Raw genomic sequence first — 17,341 nt, 5'->3', positions numbered from 1 at the left:
TCCCCATCCCTAGTTGCGTTTTTGAGCAATGCCATAAGGTACATGGGCTGTGATGGTGCCGAATTTCTGTGCTGATTCGATGTGGAACATCTGATCATCAAAGAAGATGTGGGGCCGAATCTTCACCAAGATGGGACCTTTGGGGGCTCCAGCCAGGAAAAGAGCTTCATCTATCTCTAGACCCCAGCGGCGAAGGGTCTTCAGCACACGGGCTCCTGAACTCGCCGCACTACGGGCCGTAACCAAGTAGGTTCTGATGGGACAAAGTAACCGTTCGTCTTTGGCATAGAATTTCTTCTGTAGTTTGCCTAAATCTTCCAGAAAGCCTTTAAGGGGTCCCTGGAAAAGAGAACATATGTCTCAGCTGTGAATGGGCGAGCAAAAAGAACTGATTACTAACAAAACAAGATCTTATATGACCTAGTAAAATACACAATGCCAACTGTCATCCAGTGATTCTGGGCTGACAGAATGGTGCCAAACTCTCTGCATTTATGTGCAGGTATTTCCTGAAACACAGCCATTCCTTTGCAAGCCTGGAATAAGTCTTGGATAACCACATCATGTGTCGTCCAAACGAAGATATTTTAAGTGTAAAAGAATGTTCTATAAATGAGTAAGCCAGGACAATAGTCATAACCATCTGTGGTAACTTCACTGATCACCAAAACCGCATTTTCCCCATTTTTTTCTGTTAGCTGCATCTTTTACCTTTGAAAGTACTGTCACTTTGTTTAGCTTGGTATTTGTTTGGCCTAAGTCCAGCCCTGTCTTAAAGCTATATAAGTTTGTAGTTTTTACATTAAGACGTAATTTTTGTTTCTTTTTCTATGCTACTCCAGACTTTACCATTGTTTTACGTTTAAATCCATGAGTAAATATATTTTATGCTCCTTTAGTGCATGCAGTCATTGACATGCTGGACACATGTTTATGGAAATAATCTTTGAAAATTTAGTATATCATCAACCATACTGCTTGCTCTTCCCTCTTTACGTGAGTGAGGGTTTGCCTGGACACACAGTCTATGACTGTATGCATAAGATGGAACGTGGGTCATTAGATTTGGTGACCAGTACCCTTATCCTCTAAGCCACCTCACTGTCCCATTTTATGAATATTTTACAAATATATATATATATATATATATATATATATATATATATATATGCAGTGTGTGTGAGTGTGTGTATGTGTGTACATATGTATGGTTCACCTATGGAGGACAGAGAACATCTTGTTAGATTTGGTTCTTTCCACCATGTGGGTCTAGGTCATTGATTATAGGTCATCCGACTTGGAACAGACACCTTTTACCACCAGATGAGGCATCTGCTGTTTATATGTAGTACTTAAAACATTTGGAATCTTTCTAAGATTTAGAAAACTATCTGAACTATGTATTATTTCCGAATAATAAATTATTTTATTATTTGGAACATCACAACTTTTCTTCCATATATCATACAACTAAATCAAAGGGTAGCCAACTTGGGCATCTTCCAGAGGAAGATGGTGGACAAGAACCTGTACATTTCCAGAGCAATGTGGGAAATCCAGAGACTACAAAAGCAAGTGTGAAAATTTCAGAACATTTAAAACAACAATAAAGGACAACCCTGTGCTCTACTAACCAAGACGTGCACTCTTGAAGTTTTCTCTGTGCTCTTCACTAGATTTCATGAGAAACACCGCAGGCAAGGAAGGAAAAAGGAAGAAAAAGACATCCTAGTTGGAACAAGAGTTAGGGAGAAAACCCTGCATTTGGAAACGAGTGAATCTTTATTGAGATCTTTAGACCTTGAGGGAAGAATGCTTAAGTTGTTAGAAGGGCTTTAAGCAGGCAGTCCAGACATTCTTTCACTGGAGAAATGAAAAGTGGTCTGCTTTTAGGGCTGACAGGAGAAGCTGTTAGATCCCAGACTAGTAGGCTATCCTTTCACTGGGATTCAGGAAAAGTAGCACCATCTTAAAATTCCAGGAGCACAAAGCAAGCAGAGAAGGAAAGAACCACTGACAGAGTGAGTTTGGTGATTTTTCTGCATAGACTTACAGATAAGGCCTGAGAGTTTAGGTTGAGAATGACCCAAGGAAAGACCAATTTACAGTTTTAGAACCAATGAGAAGAATTTGAAGTCTGGGACAGTACAAAGAAAACCAGAGCAACAATGATAACTAAAAGTAGTTCAGCTCTTGATTACATTGACTCAGTCTATCAGAATAGATAGTAGAAGAGGAGGAATGACAATAAGCAGATTGAGACAGTATTTACGAAGGCCTTCAAGTGTGTGATTATATATATATATACATATATATATACATACATACATACACACATGTGTGTATATATATGTGTGTACACACATATATATATATATGACACATATATATGAGAATACAATAAAACAAAAATTTGCTTTCAAGAGGAATTTATAGAATTTAGACTTAATGATGACAAAAGTATTAAGCATATAATAGAAAAATTGGAAAGAACACTTATTGATCTCTCTAAAAGTCCAACATCTACTTTAACAGAAGAAAACAATCATGAGTACAATAGTAACTTTGGTAAATAGGAGCTGACTACAATGCTAGAATTAAACATTACTGTGCAGAAATCAAGGATGTCTTCAGATGATGAACAGCAGACTCCACATGACTAAGTAAAGAAGAAATGAACTTGAAGACCATTTCTGTCTCATTCTTACCTTTTGTCATTGCCAAAGACAAAAAGAGCATCAAGTTATTGTGAGTTAATCGTAAAGAACATAAAATCAATATATGTCAACACAGCACAGAACAAGTTTGGGAGTGACCTGTGGCAAGGTTCATATATTACAGACAAGGGAAATAGGATTGTTTGACCATATATCAAAGTTACATGAAGTTATGTATTACAAGACTTACAATAAACACAGGGTAAAATCTTTAATTAGTTATTAGTGTATAAATACAGATGATTCTGAAATATGGTGACTAAACTAGAGACAAAGATTAAAAGATGGGACATGTTGAAGAAAGTTGAAAGACATTAGATTTTACTAAAACAGGTATTACTGATCCCATATACTTAAATGATTTCAAGAACACAGGACACACTCAGCAGAAAACATCACAACAAACAAAGTACAATACAAACTATGTTTTCTGGTCACTAGAGTAAGTAAGACTTGTACGTAGTAATAGATATGTTGAAAAATCTCCTCAAATGTTTGGCAATTAAGTAACCTAATTGTAAACAACACACTCCACTTTAATTTTAAAGAAATTAAAACAATAATGAAAAGAACAGTGATTTTCAATTGTATAATAAGCAACTCCAACTGATGTAATATATATATATATATCATATGTTAAATATAAAATAAATAAAAAGACATGGACTGGTTCAATGTAAAAGTACTGAAAATATATAATACGCACAACATTATTCTAAAAACAGGAACATATGAATATCAGACTCGGGCATTGCATGAAAAAGAGGAGTTGGTGAATATGATGAAGAATATATACAATAGTCTTAAATATGTGGGATTTAAAGTACAGTATACAAAAACTGATTAAAAACTGACAGATGTCATGAAACACACCTGTAATCCCAGCCCCTGAGAAACTGACACAGGAGGGCAGTGAGTTCAGTGAGCTCAAGGAAAGCCTTGGTTTCAGAGTTAGATCCTGTTTCAATCAATCAATAAATCTCCTCTTATATTAAGATGCTTCAATGCTGTCTTCTTGTTGTGAATATAGCAAACAAGCAAGAAGATTTGAACATCTAAAGATGTGAGCTGGCATGAGAGTGATGCCCATAGTTAAGCGCTGGCAGCATGAGGGACCAAGCTGGAGCTCGAGCCAGTCGGGTGGCAGTGTAGGACTGTTATCCCAGCCCTAGGGAGGCAGAGACGAGTTGATGCCTAGAGCTTGCTGTCTAGCTACTGTTATTGTGAATTCCAAACTCACGAAGGACAGTCATAGGGGAAGACACCTGACATCCATCTCTTGCTTCTATATGTACACAAACACACACACACACACACACACACACCCCTTCACATTAACATTGGCATGACTTAATTAATATGCTTAATCTAATTTACACTTGTAGAATATTCATTCCAACAGCAGCAATGTATTATTTTCGAAGTACACAGTACACAGATGGTAGGATATAACCTTCTCAGCACAAAATACAGCACACCAAAGCAAAACACATAACCTTTTCTTGGGGGGGTCACAGTGGTGTAAGATTTGTGCATAGTAATAGAGAGCCCTGTACAGGGGAAAATGGCCTCAACAAATATTTGGTAGTTAATTTACCTTAACTGTAAATACACCCAATAGCAGGGAAGTCATAAGTTCAAATATTTTTTGAATTGAAATAAAATGGTACCACTTTTAAAAGTCAGGGAGATAAAACTACACTCTACAAAGAAGACAAAATTCAAAAAGCCTATTTTAGAAAACAACCCCCAAAACAAAAACAAATCAAAAAGCTAAAAAGATTGCAATCAGTGACCTCAGTCCTCAGATTAAAAAATGGTAAGATATAAAGCAAAGAAAACCATCTTAAAAATCACAATCCCAGAAAATTTAGACAACAATGAGGACCCCAAGAGAGACATACATGGTTCTAATCTACATGGGAAGCAGAAAAAGACAAGATCTCCTGAGTAAATTGGGAGCATGGGGACCTTGGGGGAAGGTTGAAGGGAAGGGGAGATGCAGAGAGAGGAGCAGAGAAAAATGTAGAGCTCAATAAAAATAAATTTAAAAATATTAGGAAAGATACATCATGGAAAAGGTAAATAAAAATGATAAATCATTGCTTATACTGACAAAAAACCCCAATAAAATAAAATGACAACAATTAATATTAGACATGAAACTGGAGAGACATCTCTAAGTATTCTACAAACATTAAAACCTTAGTAAGACATTTAAAAGTTTATGATTGTAAAAATGAGAAATGAAATTGGTAATTCTCTTTGAGGAACACAAAGTAATAAAAGAAAGGAATGAACTGAAGAACAAAGACTGAATGAACAGCTGGTCAAGGTCTGGTGAGACAGTTCAGGAGAAAAGTCGCTTCCTTCGTAAACCAGAAGAGGTATATTCCTGAGCTCACATGAAGGAGGAAGGAGAGAACTGACTCCACAAAGTTGTCCCCTGTCGTCCATATATATGCCATGTCACATGTGCCTCAACTCCATCATCACACTACAACATACAGAGACACACATGCACATGCACACACACACATGTGTGTGTCTATGTGGTTTTCATTGGACAGACCTAGCTAGTTTGTTAAGAAAGGCTAACCAAAAATTTGCTTAGTTTTCATGCATTTTGTGGAATCATTATTACTCTACTAAAATGAGATATTATGAGTAAACTATAGAGTACTTTCCCCATACATATGAAGGCAGACAACTTCTCAATTCTACAGACTGGATCTAGGAGTATATACAAAGGATCGCACTATATGGCCATCTCGAGTGTATCCACAATGCGGAACCGCCTCAACAAATTAAAAAGCCTTCAGTGAATTTACATGTCAATGACTTCCTGAGCCATTTGATTTTCTCAGTGAATGGTACAAGTGCATCAGTCAAAATCCGACATCCGGCCGGGCGGTGGTGGCACACGCCTTTAATCCCAGCACTCGGGAGGCAGAGGCAAGCGGATCTCTGTGAGTTCGAGGCCAGCCTGGTCTACAAGAGCTAGTTCCAGGACAGGCTCAAAAAAAAAAAAAAAAAAAAAAAAAAAAAGCTGCAGAGAAACCCTGTCTCGAAAAACCAAAAAAAAAAAAAAAAAAAAGAAAGAAAATCCGACATCCGTTCTACAAACCCTCAAAAGTACACAGTGAATAGCAGCATCCTCAACTTGATAAAGCATATCTGCAAAGATCCTACAGACACATTACTTAAGACTGGAAGATTGACAGTCCTCTGAAGGACAGGGATGGGTGCCAGGCTGGCCATGCTCATGGATATTACTGAACATTAAATAGATCAGATTCAGTGTGAAACTGGATCATCCATCAGTTCAGATTTAGTTTGGATACCATTTCATGCTTCCATTTTCCTTCTGCTCAAATGTCCATTTCAGATCTTAAATTTTAATATGTCATGAAATGGATTTTTAAAAAAAATCCAAACCAAAACCAAAACCCCCAAATACTTGTTTTGGGCTTGTTAGGTATGTTGAGGTAATTATTTACTTGGATCCAAGATTATAGTCTTGAAGCTCTTCTCAATTAAACAGTGTCATTCTTGAATTTGGGGGTCACAGACTGACAGCCCCGGAAGATGTTTCCTGAGCAGTGTATTGGAAAGTACCCTACTGTTTTGAGGGCCGAAGATTTCAGAATGGCTTCTTGGTATGCTGTGCTGTACTACAAGGACTTGAAGAGGGCTAACTCATCAGTAACGGATTATAGAAGTGTTTCCAAAAGGATAAATAAAAGAATGTTCAATTTGAAAGCCAGCATTGTCAGCAGTACATGTTCCAAAGTAAGGAATTCACAAGCAAAAGAGAGCAGATTGAAAAGGGACTGGAGGGGCCACCTAAAGTTAATTAAAATCCCACCACAAGGACCAATATCTATACTCACATGTTGGAAGATAAGCAGATGAAGAAAGCAAGCTTGGTAAACTTACCTGAGCAAGAGGCTTATTCTCAAATAATGTTTCATGTTGGAAGAATTTGTCCAGCCCATGCTCCTTGGCAATATGTTCAGACTCATCAGAGAAGAGGACAGCATCCCCATCAAAGGCCACGCGGAGCTGCGTGTCACAATAAGCCATGTCTTTGGCTCCAGCAAACATGGTTGCAGAGGCGATGCCTGACATCATATGGAGAGATTAGCACTCTTCTTAAGCCTATGGGTTTTATTTTTCTTCCAGTAAAAACTCCTCCCCCATGGTGATATTGCTTCTGTAGTGACTGCCACATAATTTCACTCCTGACCATAATTACTAATCTCAGAACAGAGATCTATGCATTGATTCTATTTATACAGGAATGGGGGGGGGGTGAAAATGAGTTGTGGAATAATCACTGGAAATGATCCCTTCCAGAATGTTAAATCCCTAAGGGACAACCATAAGGGGTGCCGCATATGTAAAAGCACTAGCCAAAGACCCAATAAGCTGGTGAGCCACCTAAAGCTACCCCAAGGCCACTGACCAACAGTGTAAACCTTAGGAGCCAGAAGAATAAACCCAGGTCTTTACCTTCTCTTATTGCTTCTTGTACTTTTTCAGAATCCGCAGAAAGATACAGATTGGTAAGATACGCCTTCAAATAGCCAATGGGGCTTTTCCCACCCGTTAAACAGAATCGGTCAATTAGTAGACCTAGTTTTGGGTGAGAAAGACTGTGTTATGGTCCAGAGTAAAGATACAACATTGATCCAAATGACATTTACTGGAGGCATGAAAGATCGTATTAGTTAATCCATGTGAGTTCATTTGACAGCCTAACTTGATATTATCATCTAATAAATTATTAAAAATTAAAAATGATTTTCACCGCAGCAGTATGAGGAAACTCAGACATATTCTCTGCTTGGTATACCGCATAGTTTATGGAACATAGTCACATAGACCATGTCAGTTTACTCAAAATTGCATGGTGGATATTATTCTCCTTATAGAAAAGGATGCTGAAAAGGCTTGACCAATCTGCTGGTTCACAGACACAGGGCAGACTGCAGCACGCATGTTTAACTATGATAATCCTCTCTTTCCTTAACTAAGCCTCTTCCTTGCTTATTGAAAGAGGATTTTTAAAGGTATATCCTTATTTTAAATATCACTTCTGCATTTCTTTAATGCAGCACTAATAATACATTGCTCCTGGACTTAAACTATTTTCTAAAGTTAATCAGAAAATTTCACTCCTTCTTGACTAGAATATTTGGATAAAGCTATTAGCAGACTTAACATTAATATTCGCTGGATTTTCTTTCCTTTTTTTCAGTACTGAGACTTATACTAGGGGCATAATATAAGTTAGGCAAACACTCTACCAATGAACTACCACATTCATTTAATTTTTTAAAATTATTAAGTAGGATACAGTTAAGTTGCTCATATTGGTTTTCAACTTGCTATGTTGCTGTGTAGCTCAGGTAGGTCTTGAGTTCAAGGTAATTCTCTAGCTTCTGGCCATAGTCTTCTGAAAAGTTGGCATGATAAGCCTCTGCCCTCAAACTCCAACTAATATACTTTTAAATACCTTCCAACAATTAAAAGAAAAAATATGGACTGTTCAAAAGATTTTTGTAAAGCCAGCACCCGAATATGCAATGAATGAAAGAATGGATTGGTGTGATTCCTTTTTGAAAGTATTATTCTAAGGAAATAATACAAAGTTTTGGTAAAGATTTATGTATAAAAGTCTGAATTTAGGATTGTATTTTAAAGAAAATCTATTCATCAGTGTCAGATGACCATGCATATGATAAAATTCTATGTGCTTATTCACACTCAGCTTTAAATTTATGATAAATTGGGTAACTACACTATCTAGATAAAGCAAAACCCAGGGTTTAGTTAGCTATTTAAAGACCAAACTCAAAGGGCAGCAATGTAGGTAGGAGTATCCGCTTGGTGTTAGTAAAATATTACCAAATTTTTAGATGATCTAATGTTGGGTATAAGTGACTCAAAAGTGGATCTTATAAACCCTTAAGTAGCATCAACTTAATATCCTGGGAAATATGTATTAGCACTAGGACTTAAAACTGAATGAAAACATTGTTTTGTTTGTTTTATTCTCAAAGGGATCTCAGTTTACTGTGAGCCAGGCATGTAAACTGTAGCAAAGACTACAGTAGAGATAGACACAGGTTGTTTCCTGTACCCTAAAGAGGTAAACAACTAACCCTTCCAAGGTAAGGACGGAAGGCAAGATGGAAAGGTGTACCAACTGGTTTATCAACAGAATTCCTACAAAAGAAACTGGAAACCTCAGTGTTTTTAACATGCTGAAGGACAGATAGACCAATATCACTTACTTAATCAATAAGACTAGGTATGATGGTACACACCTATAATCCCAGTACTAGGAAACTGAGACAAGATGATCTAGAGCTAGCCTAGGCTACACAGCAAGGGCCTATGTGCAAACAAACAAAAAGCATCAAAATATTCTTTATTTACTGAATGAATATATATACCTCTCAGAGCCCTTGACACAAATTTTCTCTTTTCAATTTATAACATTATGAAAGATGCATTATTAAAAATACATTTCAGGTGCCAATTTTATAATTAGGGTCATATGAAATAATAAAATAAAACTCAATAACTTGAGCAATACACCTCTTAGTTAATGCCTAATTAAACCTAGGATTTCTATGTGCACAAGTTAAACCTGATATTTATGTGACATACCCACAAGTAGACTCATTACCAGCAAACAAGACAATGATGTCCCAAAGAAAATGTTAGGTAATTTCAAAATAGAAAAAAGGGGGAAACATTACAAGAAAATGACACATTGATAGAAATGTCCAGAAGACTAGCACCAATAAAATTTTTCCATGTAAAGTAATAAAGACAGTTTTTTCGGAAAGAATATGATTTGTGTGTGGGAGAGAAAGGGCAGCCAGGAGCATCCAATTTTAAGAAGTGGAAGGGGAGGTGAAAACCTTTAAAACCTTAACATGGATCTGTGGTGAGGAAAAAGTTTGATCCCACAGAAAAAGCCTCTGGGCTGACGGCTCCTTGAAGTCAAGTTCAGAAGTGAAAAACATAAAGCAGAGAAATATATTGAGGACCTGGGATTAAGACTTTGAAATTCACACTTGACAACTTAAGTCCAGAGCTTTGAGCCCAACTCTGCGCTGAAGTTAAAAATGAGCATGGCCTTTCTTGTTCTGACATAGGCAAATAAACATTCCCCACGCAGAAGGGGTTGTCGGTATCAAAGACACTGCAGCGGTTTAAGCCACAGTTAGCAAAATAGCATGGCCTCTTTTGTGCAGAGCTGTGAGCTGGTCTTCCCACATGGTATTTATTTTACTTACCATAGTGATTGACGCTGTTTATAAGCCGTACTCCCACTTGGGCATGGTTATTAGTCATCAGTACTATATCAAATAAGTCTTGTTCTTCAGGATACAGATCACGGAGTCTGGAGTTGACATGCTGCAATGCCTGCAGGTTACAAACATGGGAATATGAAAAAGGGGAGGCAAGGTAGGCGTTAGGCAGCAGGAGGAAACAGCACCTCGGCAGGGCCAGAATCAAGTTCAACAAAATCCTGGCTAAGCAATCGCCGTTCCTTTAAGAGCTGGTTATTTTACCATTCCTAAGTGTTATGACTCCCACACATAGGGTTTGGTTAATGCCCATGGCACAGATGGGTTATGTCCTTGGGATGTTATTACAGCAGTCTGCTTACTTGAATCATCTCATGGGTGGGTAGAGAAAAAGATCAGGCTATTTATTCCTTTTATGATTTGCCTTCTGGTTTGTCTATTTGTCTTAGTTTATCAGTTCTGATTTTATTGTGAGGAATTGGGAAAGGCTTGGGAATTTGCATGTCACTAGTATGCAGGAAACAGATCAAGGCCAATTAATAATCTCAATGGTTTTGTTTTTGTTTTTTTAATTGCTATGGAAGGGAGATAATGGGCTGTGATTTATTTATTTTAATTTTAACATCTATTTTTAATTGTGTGTTGATGGAAGAGTGTCTATGTGTTACTTTCATTGGTTAATAAAGAAACTGCCTCGGCCCTTTAATAGGACAGAAAATTAGGTAGGCAGAGTAAACAGAACAGAATGCTGGGTAGAAGGCTGTGAGGCAGAAGCTTCAAGCAGTCGCCACAGGCAGTCGCCATGCCTCTCCTCTCCGAGATGGATGCAGGTTAAGATCTCTCCTGGTAAGCGACCACCTCGTGGTGCTACACGGATTACTAAATATGGGTTAATTAGCCAATAAGAGGCTAAAACTAATGGGCCAGACAGTGTTTAAAAAATACAGTTTCCGTGTAATTATGTCTGATGTAAAGCTAGCCGGGTGGCGGGACACAGCCCGCCGCTCCTTCTACAGTGTGTGTGTGTGTGTGTGTGTGTGTGTGTGTGTGTGTGTGTATGTGTACATGTGAGAATGCAAGTGCCCACAATGTGTCCGATTCCCTGGAGCTGTAGTTAGAGACAGTTGTAACCTGCCCGATACCGAGATTGGGACCCAAAGTCAGGCCCTCCTCAAGTAGTGTCACCCTTTAATATGACACCCTTCTTGCGAGCCCCTTAACCTAATTTTTTGTATTTTTTTAAACGTATGTTTTTCATAGGCTTGTGGTTTCTCCCCATGCTTCTACATGTCCTGAGAACACCTTTTACCAAACCATAGAAGCGTCATTGGCTTTCCCATAGTGTGTGATTGAGGGTGTGACCATCCTATAACTTACATAGAATAGTTGTAAGTACTACATATTTTAGCATATTCACAATGCCATGGGTCAGGAGCATCTTAATTTTCTTGCTGTATTTGAGGGTTATACCAGCTAAAGTGAATTCCATCATTTTAAGAAAGCATTTATTTTTACTGCTCAGGGCCATTGTTAACTCCCTGTCCATGGATGGAGGAAACAGGCTTTTGTTTAAAAAAAGGTCAGAAAACTAGGGCTCCATTTAAGAAAACCCTGATCCGAAACCATGGATTCAGGCTGGGGAAAAATAAATCTCAACAATTCCAGAAGTCTTTGGGACTTGGTCAACTGGAATGGGGCAAGAATTATAAGGACGGTGTAGGGATTCTCGGGGAGACTGGAAAAACTCCCAGAAATCTCCCTGGGAGTCCTCATGGGAAAGTAAGGGAGTTCACATCGTACCTTGACAAACCGAAATGCAGGCCCTGGGGTCAGGATGACGTTCTCATTAGTGAGCTGATACTCCATGTACTTTTCCAGACCCTCTTCTTCGTAGATTTTCCTGTCGTCTACCATATTGAAGAGTGCCCGGGAAGATACAGCAATGGTGATGGCGTGCTTGGGTTTGGGCTGCGGAGAAGGTGAAGGAAAAGCGAGTCAACACATGCAGAGAGATGTAGGGGATGCAGCTAGAAAGGGAAAGGGGACTAAGATGGGAGGGACTTCCCCAGGCAGTAAGTGGGAGGGAGCTGAGGGACAGGATGCAGAGAGCCTAGGGATGCCTGAGGCCTGGGCATTCTCACCGGCCTGGGCCGTGCACAACTGGGGATCTTCTCATATAGCATGCTCACAGATGTCCAGTAGGCCTCGTCCACCTCATCTTCCTCCATCTGTTGCCGCTGCCGCTGCTGGGCTTCAGACAGACATTCCTGGTCCATGTCCACTGAGGTGCCATACTGAAGGCGGCGCTGGACATAGGACTTCCACTCAGTAGGAGGAGTACGCGGATACTGAGACTTGGGTATCATCTCTCGAGAGTCACAGCTGTGCGCATAGTCCCGCAACTGCACTTCTTTAGTATCTCTGGTTTCTCTGAGATTCCAGGGTTCACTGTTCCCATACATTTTCGAAGTCCGCCTGGAGTTGGGCTCTGGTTCCGGGGGTGTGGGAGGTTGTGAGTCAAGCTGGTTGATAGGTCTGGTTTGTGAAGTCTGCGGTATGGAGACCTTCTCTGGTGTTTGAGGTGGAGGCGAGGCCTCGTGCTGGCTAGGGGAGGCAGAGGAAGTTCGAGAGGTCGCGGTGCTGGTGGGGCCCTGATGAAGAAATGGGGGTTGAAGCCCAGGCCCACAAGGATGCACATACTAGTCTTCCACATTGTATCTCCTAGCTCTAGCCTGTTCCTAGACCTTGATGAATCTTAGTTCATTCTAGCTCCTTTAACTAGGCCATAAAGCAACCAAGCAGGCATTGGATGTTACTGTTTAGATTGACAGACTGTTCTGCCCTCACACCTGGACCTTGTGAAGGTACATCACAGACCTGGCCTCCCTCAGCGACTCCAGCCGGCTTCATGCACAAACTGGGTAAGCCACTGACTCTAGAATGCCCGACTTATCCTGATCCTCTCTGGGTCTGTTTGCCCTGTGACTAGCATGTGACTGGGAAGTCTGGGGAGTCACATGATTTCAGGTTTGGTATGCCTTGAGATACAAGCAGAACTGATTATCTTTCTAAGTAAGCAGGGGGGAATTCTAGAAAAAGAATACCTGTGCTGGGACTGCTCTGCAAGTTGACATCAAACGAACATTCACATATTGCCTCCAATTATGTTTGTTCCACATGTGGGGAAGGATATTCTTGGTGAGATTATTGGACCAAATCTCACAGAATGTAGGTGTTGTGAATGTGTGTGTGTGTGTGTGTGTTTGTGTGTGTGTGTGTGTGTGTGTGTGTGTATCAGTTCAGTGGATTTGTTCTTTCTATGTACCTGAAAAGAATCTCATAATTTTGCTTCTGTGGTCAGGCCTAGTTAAGTGCCTACAGAACACACAATACCATTCAATTTTTTTCTTTTTTCTTGATTTCATCTTTTTTCATCCCTTTCCTTTCTTGAGATTCGTGTGTACCCAGTTGTATTTGTTGTGTGAATGAAGGACAGGAAATGAATGGTGTGTTTAATACTGCTTTCTTTCACTTTGTAGTGTGGAAACTTTAGCAGGTTACTCTACAGGGCCTGAGCACTTTGAAAATTAAGTCCCAATAGATATGTCATTATTTATCATCCATTCCTCTCTTTCATCACTAGCTGTACCTTGGCAACACTATTCCTGCTCCTGGGCTCATCCACTGATGGAGCGCCAGTGGATGGGCTCCGTGATGTTCTGGACCACTGATTTCGCACAATGTACCCTCGAGAGTCTGTGTTAGGTACAGGTATTTCTTGAGAACCCTGTGTAAGAGAAGAGGCCCAGATATTTAATTCTTAAACACCTACTCCTTATACGTGTGTGCCCACAGAATAACCATGTCAGACTTAAAATCAGCAGCAACCAGTGGGAAGATGCTTGCCCCCATTTCTATGACCCTTGATTTATTCTAGGTCCTTCTAGGTCTTTGTTGTACTGTTCTTGCTTTGGCCCAACCCTAACTTCAGTATGAAGTTACAAAGTAGAGATCTGTTTAGAAGAACATGAGCATCCAATTTTAAGAAATCCTTGTGGGTGGTGATGCTTTAACTATCTGAGGGGCCCCTGGCAGTAGGACCAGGATCTATCCCTGGTGCATGAGCTAGCTTGTTAGGGCTCATTCCCTGTGGTGGGATGCCATCTTCAACCTTAATGGGGGGGAGGTCTTGGCCCTGCCCCAACTTAATGTGTCAGACTTTGTGGACTCCCATGGGAGTCCTTACACATTGGAAGGAGTAGATGGGGGGATGGGCTAGTGGTGAGGTGAGGGGGACTGGAGGAGGGGTGGGCGGGAGAACTGCTGGTGAAATGTAAAATGAAATAAAAGAAAAAGAAATCCGTGCAGTAGCTCAGAGTTCCCACCCATGACTCTTCTATGGCACATACCAGAGTTGATCACATCTCCACCCAGCAACATTCTCCCTTAAAGACCAAGCTACTAATAGAGGTTAAAATTTCACAGCTGTGATTTTACCATCCTGGAAAGTGAGGGTACAGGGCACCCAAGCCCTGGCTGCTGCAGGGACCTGTGACAGCTACAGTAAGTGCCTACAACCTGCCAGCCTGTCTCATAGTGGCGCCTTGGAGAGGAGGCAAGTGGAGTTGTTCCTGTCCCGTATCCTTCCCCTACCCGGGTGCCTGGGGCTCCCCTCCCAAATTAGTCATGAGATCTCTGCTCACCCTGATCATGGTGATCTGCCGGCCCTGCTCCCACAACAGGCACATGTGAATATAAATACGTATTGTGCGACAGGGGCTAGTTCCCTCAGCTGCACAAAGGCAGCGTCTACAGGCGTGGTGATACCGCATGGGGCAACATCTCAGCGAGTGATTCGGGTAGCCCGCACGCCTCATCTGAAAGATTGTGCAGAAAATGGGTCAATGAGATGGCCAGACTTCCCTTCCCTCCCTAATCTGAAGGGACCAGTCTTCTCCTGTTGCCAAGTGGAGGAGACTGTGATGATGTTTCTATACTTCTCCTTCTGCGTGAAACAGGGGGACTGCGGACTGGAGGGAGGGCAAGGGCCAGCTTCTCCTGAGTGTGTCCCTGACGGCTTCATTGGATCTTAGTTACCCCATGGTGCGGATCTGAATGGCTCAGGTGTCTCTTCCAGAACTTTTTTCTTCTCACTTGCTTTTATTTCACTGTGGTTTCTGCTCTCTCTTTTGGCTGTGCTATGGAGAGTAGCTCACCTGAGTGCTCAGACGAGCGCCAGTTTTGTCAGGATCCTTTCTTTTCTCTGCATCTAGACTCTCTTTTGAGTACCTCATCCCAGGCTCATTCTTAATATGGAAACAAAGAATGTTTATTAATTTTGGTTCTCAGAGACATTAGAAACCTTGGGTTTGGAAATAAAAAGGGTAAGTCATGTCTAAACGTTGTCTCTTTGCCAACACAAAAAATATATGTAAACACAATTTCTTTTTCATTCTAACAAGTATAAGAATACATTTTAGAAATTAAAATTACATAGGTATGTTGCTATATGACTCAGTCATTCCATATGCTCAGAATATGAGTAGTGTTTATCATTAAAAATGATAGCATGAGAAATGTAACAAGAGTCTTCCAGAGGTCAGCAACTCTTGGATTTCAATATTAAGTTAATAATGCAGAATAGCTGTTTCTCCCTCTCTGTTTTTCTTAAGACCGCTAATTATGGACCTTTTCATTTTTCATATAGAACAGAAACTCATCTAACTGACCCTAACCAATATTAACCTGATTTTTTTCACAAACAATGACTTTAATCTTGTACGAACTTATTGGCAGAACATATTCTTAATGTCAATGTTTCTTAGCATCTATCTGAAAAAGGGATTTCCTATAAACAAGTTTCTGGGGAAAAATCAAGTACAGATAGGATGCCCATTCCTTTCATGGAAGCATAATTAAATATTGATGGTCTCATTTTTAACTGGGAAGTACTTATTAGAACACTGTTTGTACTGCTTTACGCTAATTTGTTTGTGTACCACGATTAATATTGGTGTTAAATGTCTATTTCTGGAGCTCCACACGTGAGTTAGACCAATGTCGCCACAGAGACTTCTGTGCTCATTCATTACTCCCTGTGCCTGCCTGCCCAACTTCCCCATCCCCCATGCTAGCTGAATGACAATGTGACTTCAAGGAGTGGCTTAGCTGCATAATTATTGAACTGGCTGAATTCTCTCCACCAATTAATTCCAATGCCCCCATTTCAGTCTCAATAATATTCTGTTACTTCTAGCTTCAAAAGGTATTTAACTCCAACTCTTCTTCATCTCTGTGCTAGGTCGCAGGTCACCCTTCTAGGCTTTTAAAGCCTTCCCATTTCCAAATTCATCTCTGTAATTAAATGTAAGCCGACTTCATTCCTGGGTCAACTCTGTATTTACTCAGGCACACCAGGAACCTCAGGATGGACCCCCCACTACCTCCTACTTCATTTTCTCCACCCTTTGCCTTACATTCTACTTAAACGAAGTAGCTTTTCCTTTTGTCATTTCCGTGTAAACCATTTTTCTCTTCGATAATCTTCAAAGCTCAGCTCATCCCAGTCTGTGTCCAGAACTGAACGTTCCCCTGTGTCTTTATACACATTTCACTGAGCCCTGAACTGTACTGTTTATATCTCTGTCCTACAGAGTGGTTGAACTTATTTCTTCATATTAGCGGGCGAGCATATGCTCAGCAAATGCTGGCTCACGAGGTTGACCTACACTGTCCCACTCCACCTCTTTCTTCTGTGCTCTCCACTCCCCTCTTTATGTCACCGTGATCTAGACTTATTTGTTTGTTCAGAGCATTCCCAGAGAGAAAGGATGGACTAATGTTTACATGTCCTCCTTCCCGGTAAGAGTCCAGGGCATTTCACTCATTCACCTTCTTTTTCTGTTTCAAAGATGTTTGACTCATTTCTTCAATTGTTGGGATGCTTTTGTTGTTATCAAAGTCTTCATCTCTCCAACCCCATTTCCTAGCACCTCGCAGCTTCAGTCTAGCTCTGAATTTAGAATGCCAAATTTATGACATCATGGGTGATTCCATGGTAACTAACTGATGTCACAAATACGTAATTATGCTTTTTTTTTTTTTTTTTGGTGTGTGTGTTTGAATAGAGTCATGGCCTTCTTTCCTGTTTCAACATATCTGCTTACAGCCATTCTCTTGAAACTCTAGGAATTGATGTGAAAACTGCTCAAATGTCTACTATGCAGCAATATCAGTATCTATAAGTCTTCTAAAGCCTTACTCTGACACTCCTCATATTCATTCTTGGTTCTG

At 40.2% G+C, this 17,341-nt stretch overlaps 1 protein-coding gene across 7 annotated transcripts; it reads right to left on the bottom strand.

The window, feature by feature from the left end:
• Nucleotides 1-9: 9 nt before the first annotated feature.
• On the bottom strand, nucleotides 10-16,972 carry Nt5c1b (5'-nucleotidase, cytosolic IB). 7 transcript variants are annotated; one of them, XM_038320012.1, is made up of 10 exons: nucleotides 16,940-16,972; nucleotides 15,265-15,354; nucleotides 14,752-14,925; nucleotides 13,689-13,835; nucleotides 12,190-12,699; nucleotides 11,849-12,016; nucleotides 10,034-10,163; nucleotides 7,233-7,355; nucleotides 6,657-6,841; nucleotides 10-339 (listed from the first exon to the last, which is right to left on the bottom strand). In XM_038320012.1, the coding sequence occupies exons 1-10, from the start codon at nucleotides 16,970-16,972 to the stop codon at nucleotides 10-12; spliced, it is 1,890 nt and encodes a 629-aa protein (XP_038175940.1). The 7 variants fall into 7 exon arrangements, with proteins under 7 accessions (XP_038175940.1, XP_038175942.1, XP_038175941.1 ...); XM_038320014.1 differs by having other exon boundaries at nucleotides 12,238-12,699; XM_038320013.1 differs by having other exon boundaries at nucleotides 13,698-13,835.
• Nucleotides 16,973-17,341: the final 369 nt, after the last annotated feature.

The sequence above is a fragment of the Arvicola amphibius genome, chromosome 2, assembly GCF_903992535.2.
Source record: "Arvicola amphibius chromosome 2, mArvAmp1.2, whole genome shotgun sequence".
Taxonomy (NCBI): Eukaryota; Metazoa; Chordata; class Mammalia; order Rodentia; family Cricetidae; genus Arvicola; species Arvicola amphibius.
The sequence above is the reverse complement of the archived record's forward strand: the minus strand, read 5'-3'. Positions and strand labels throughout refer to the sequence as shown.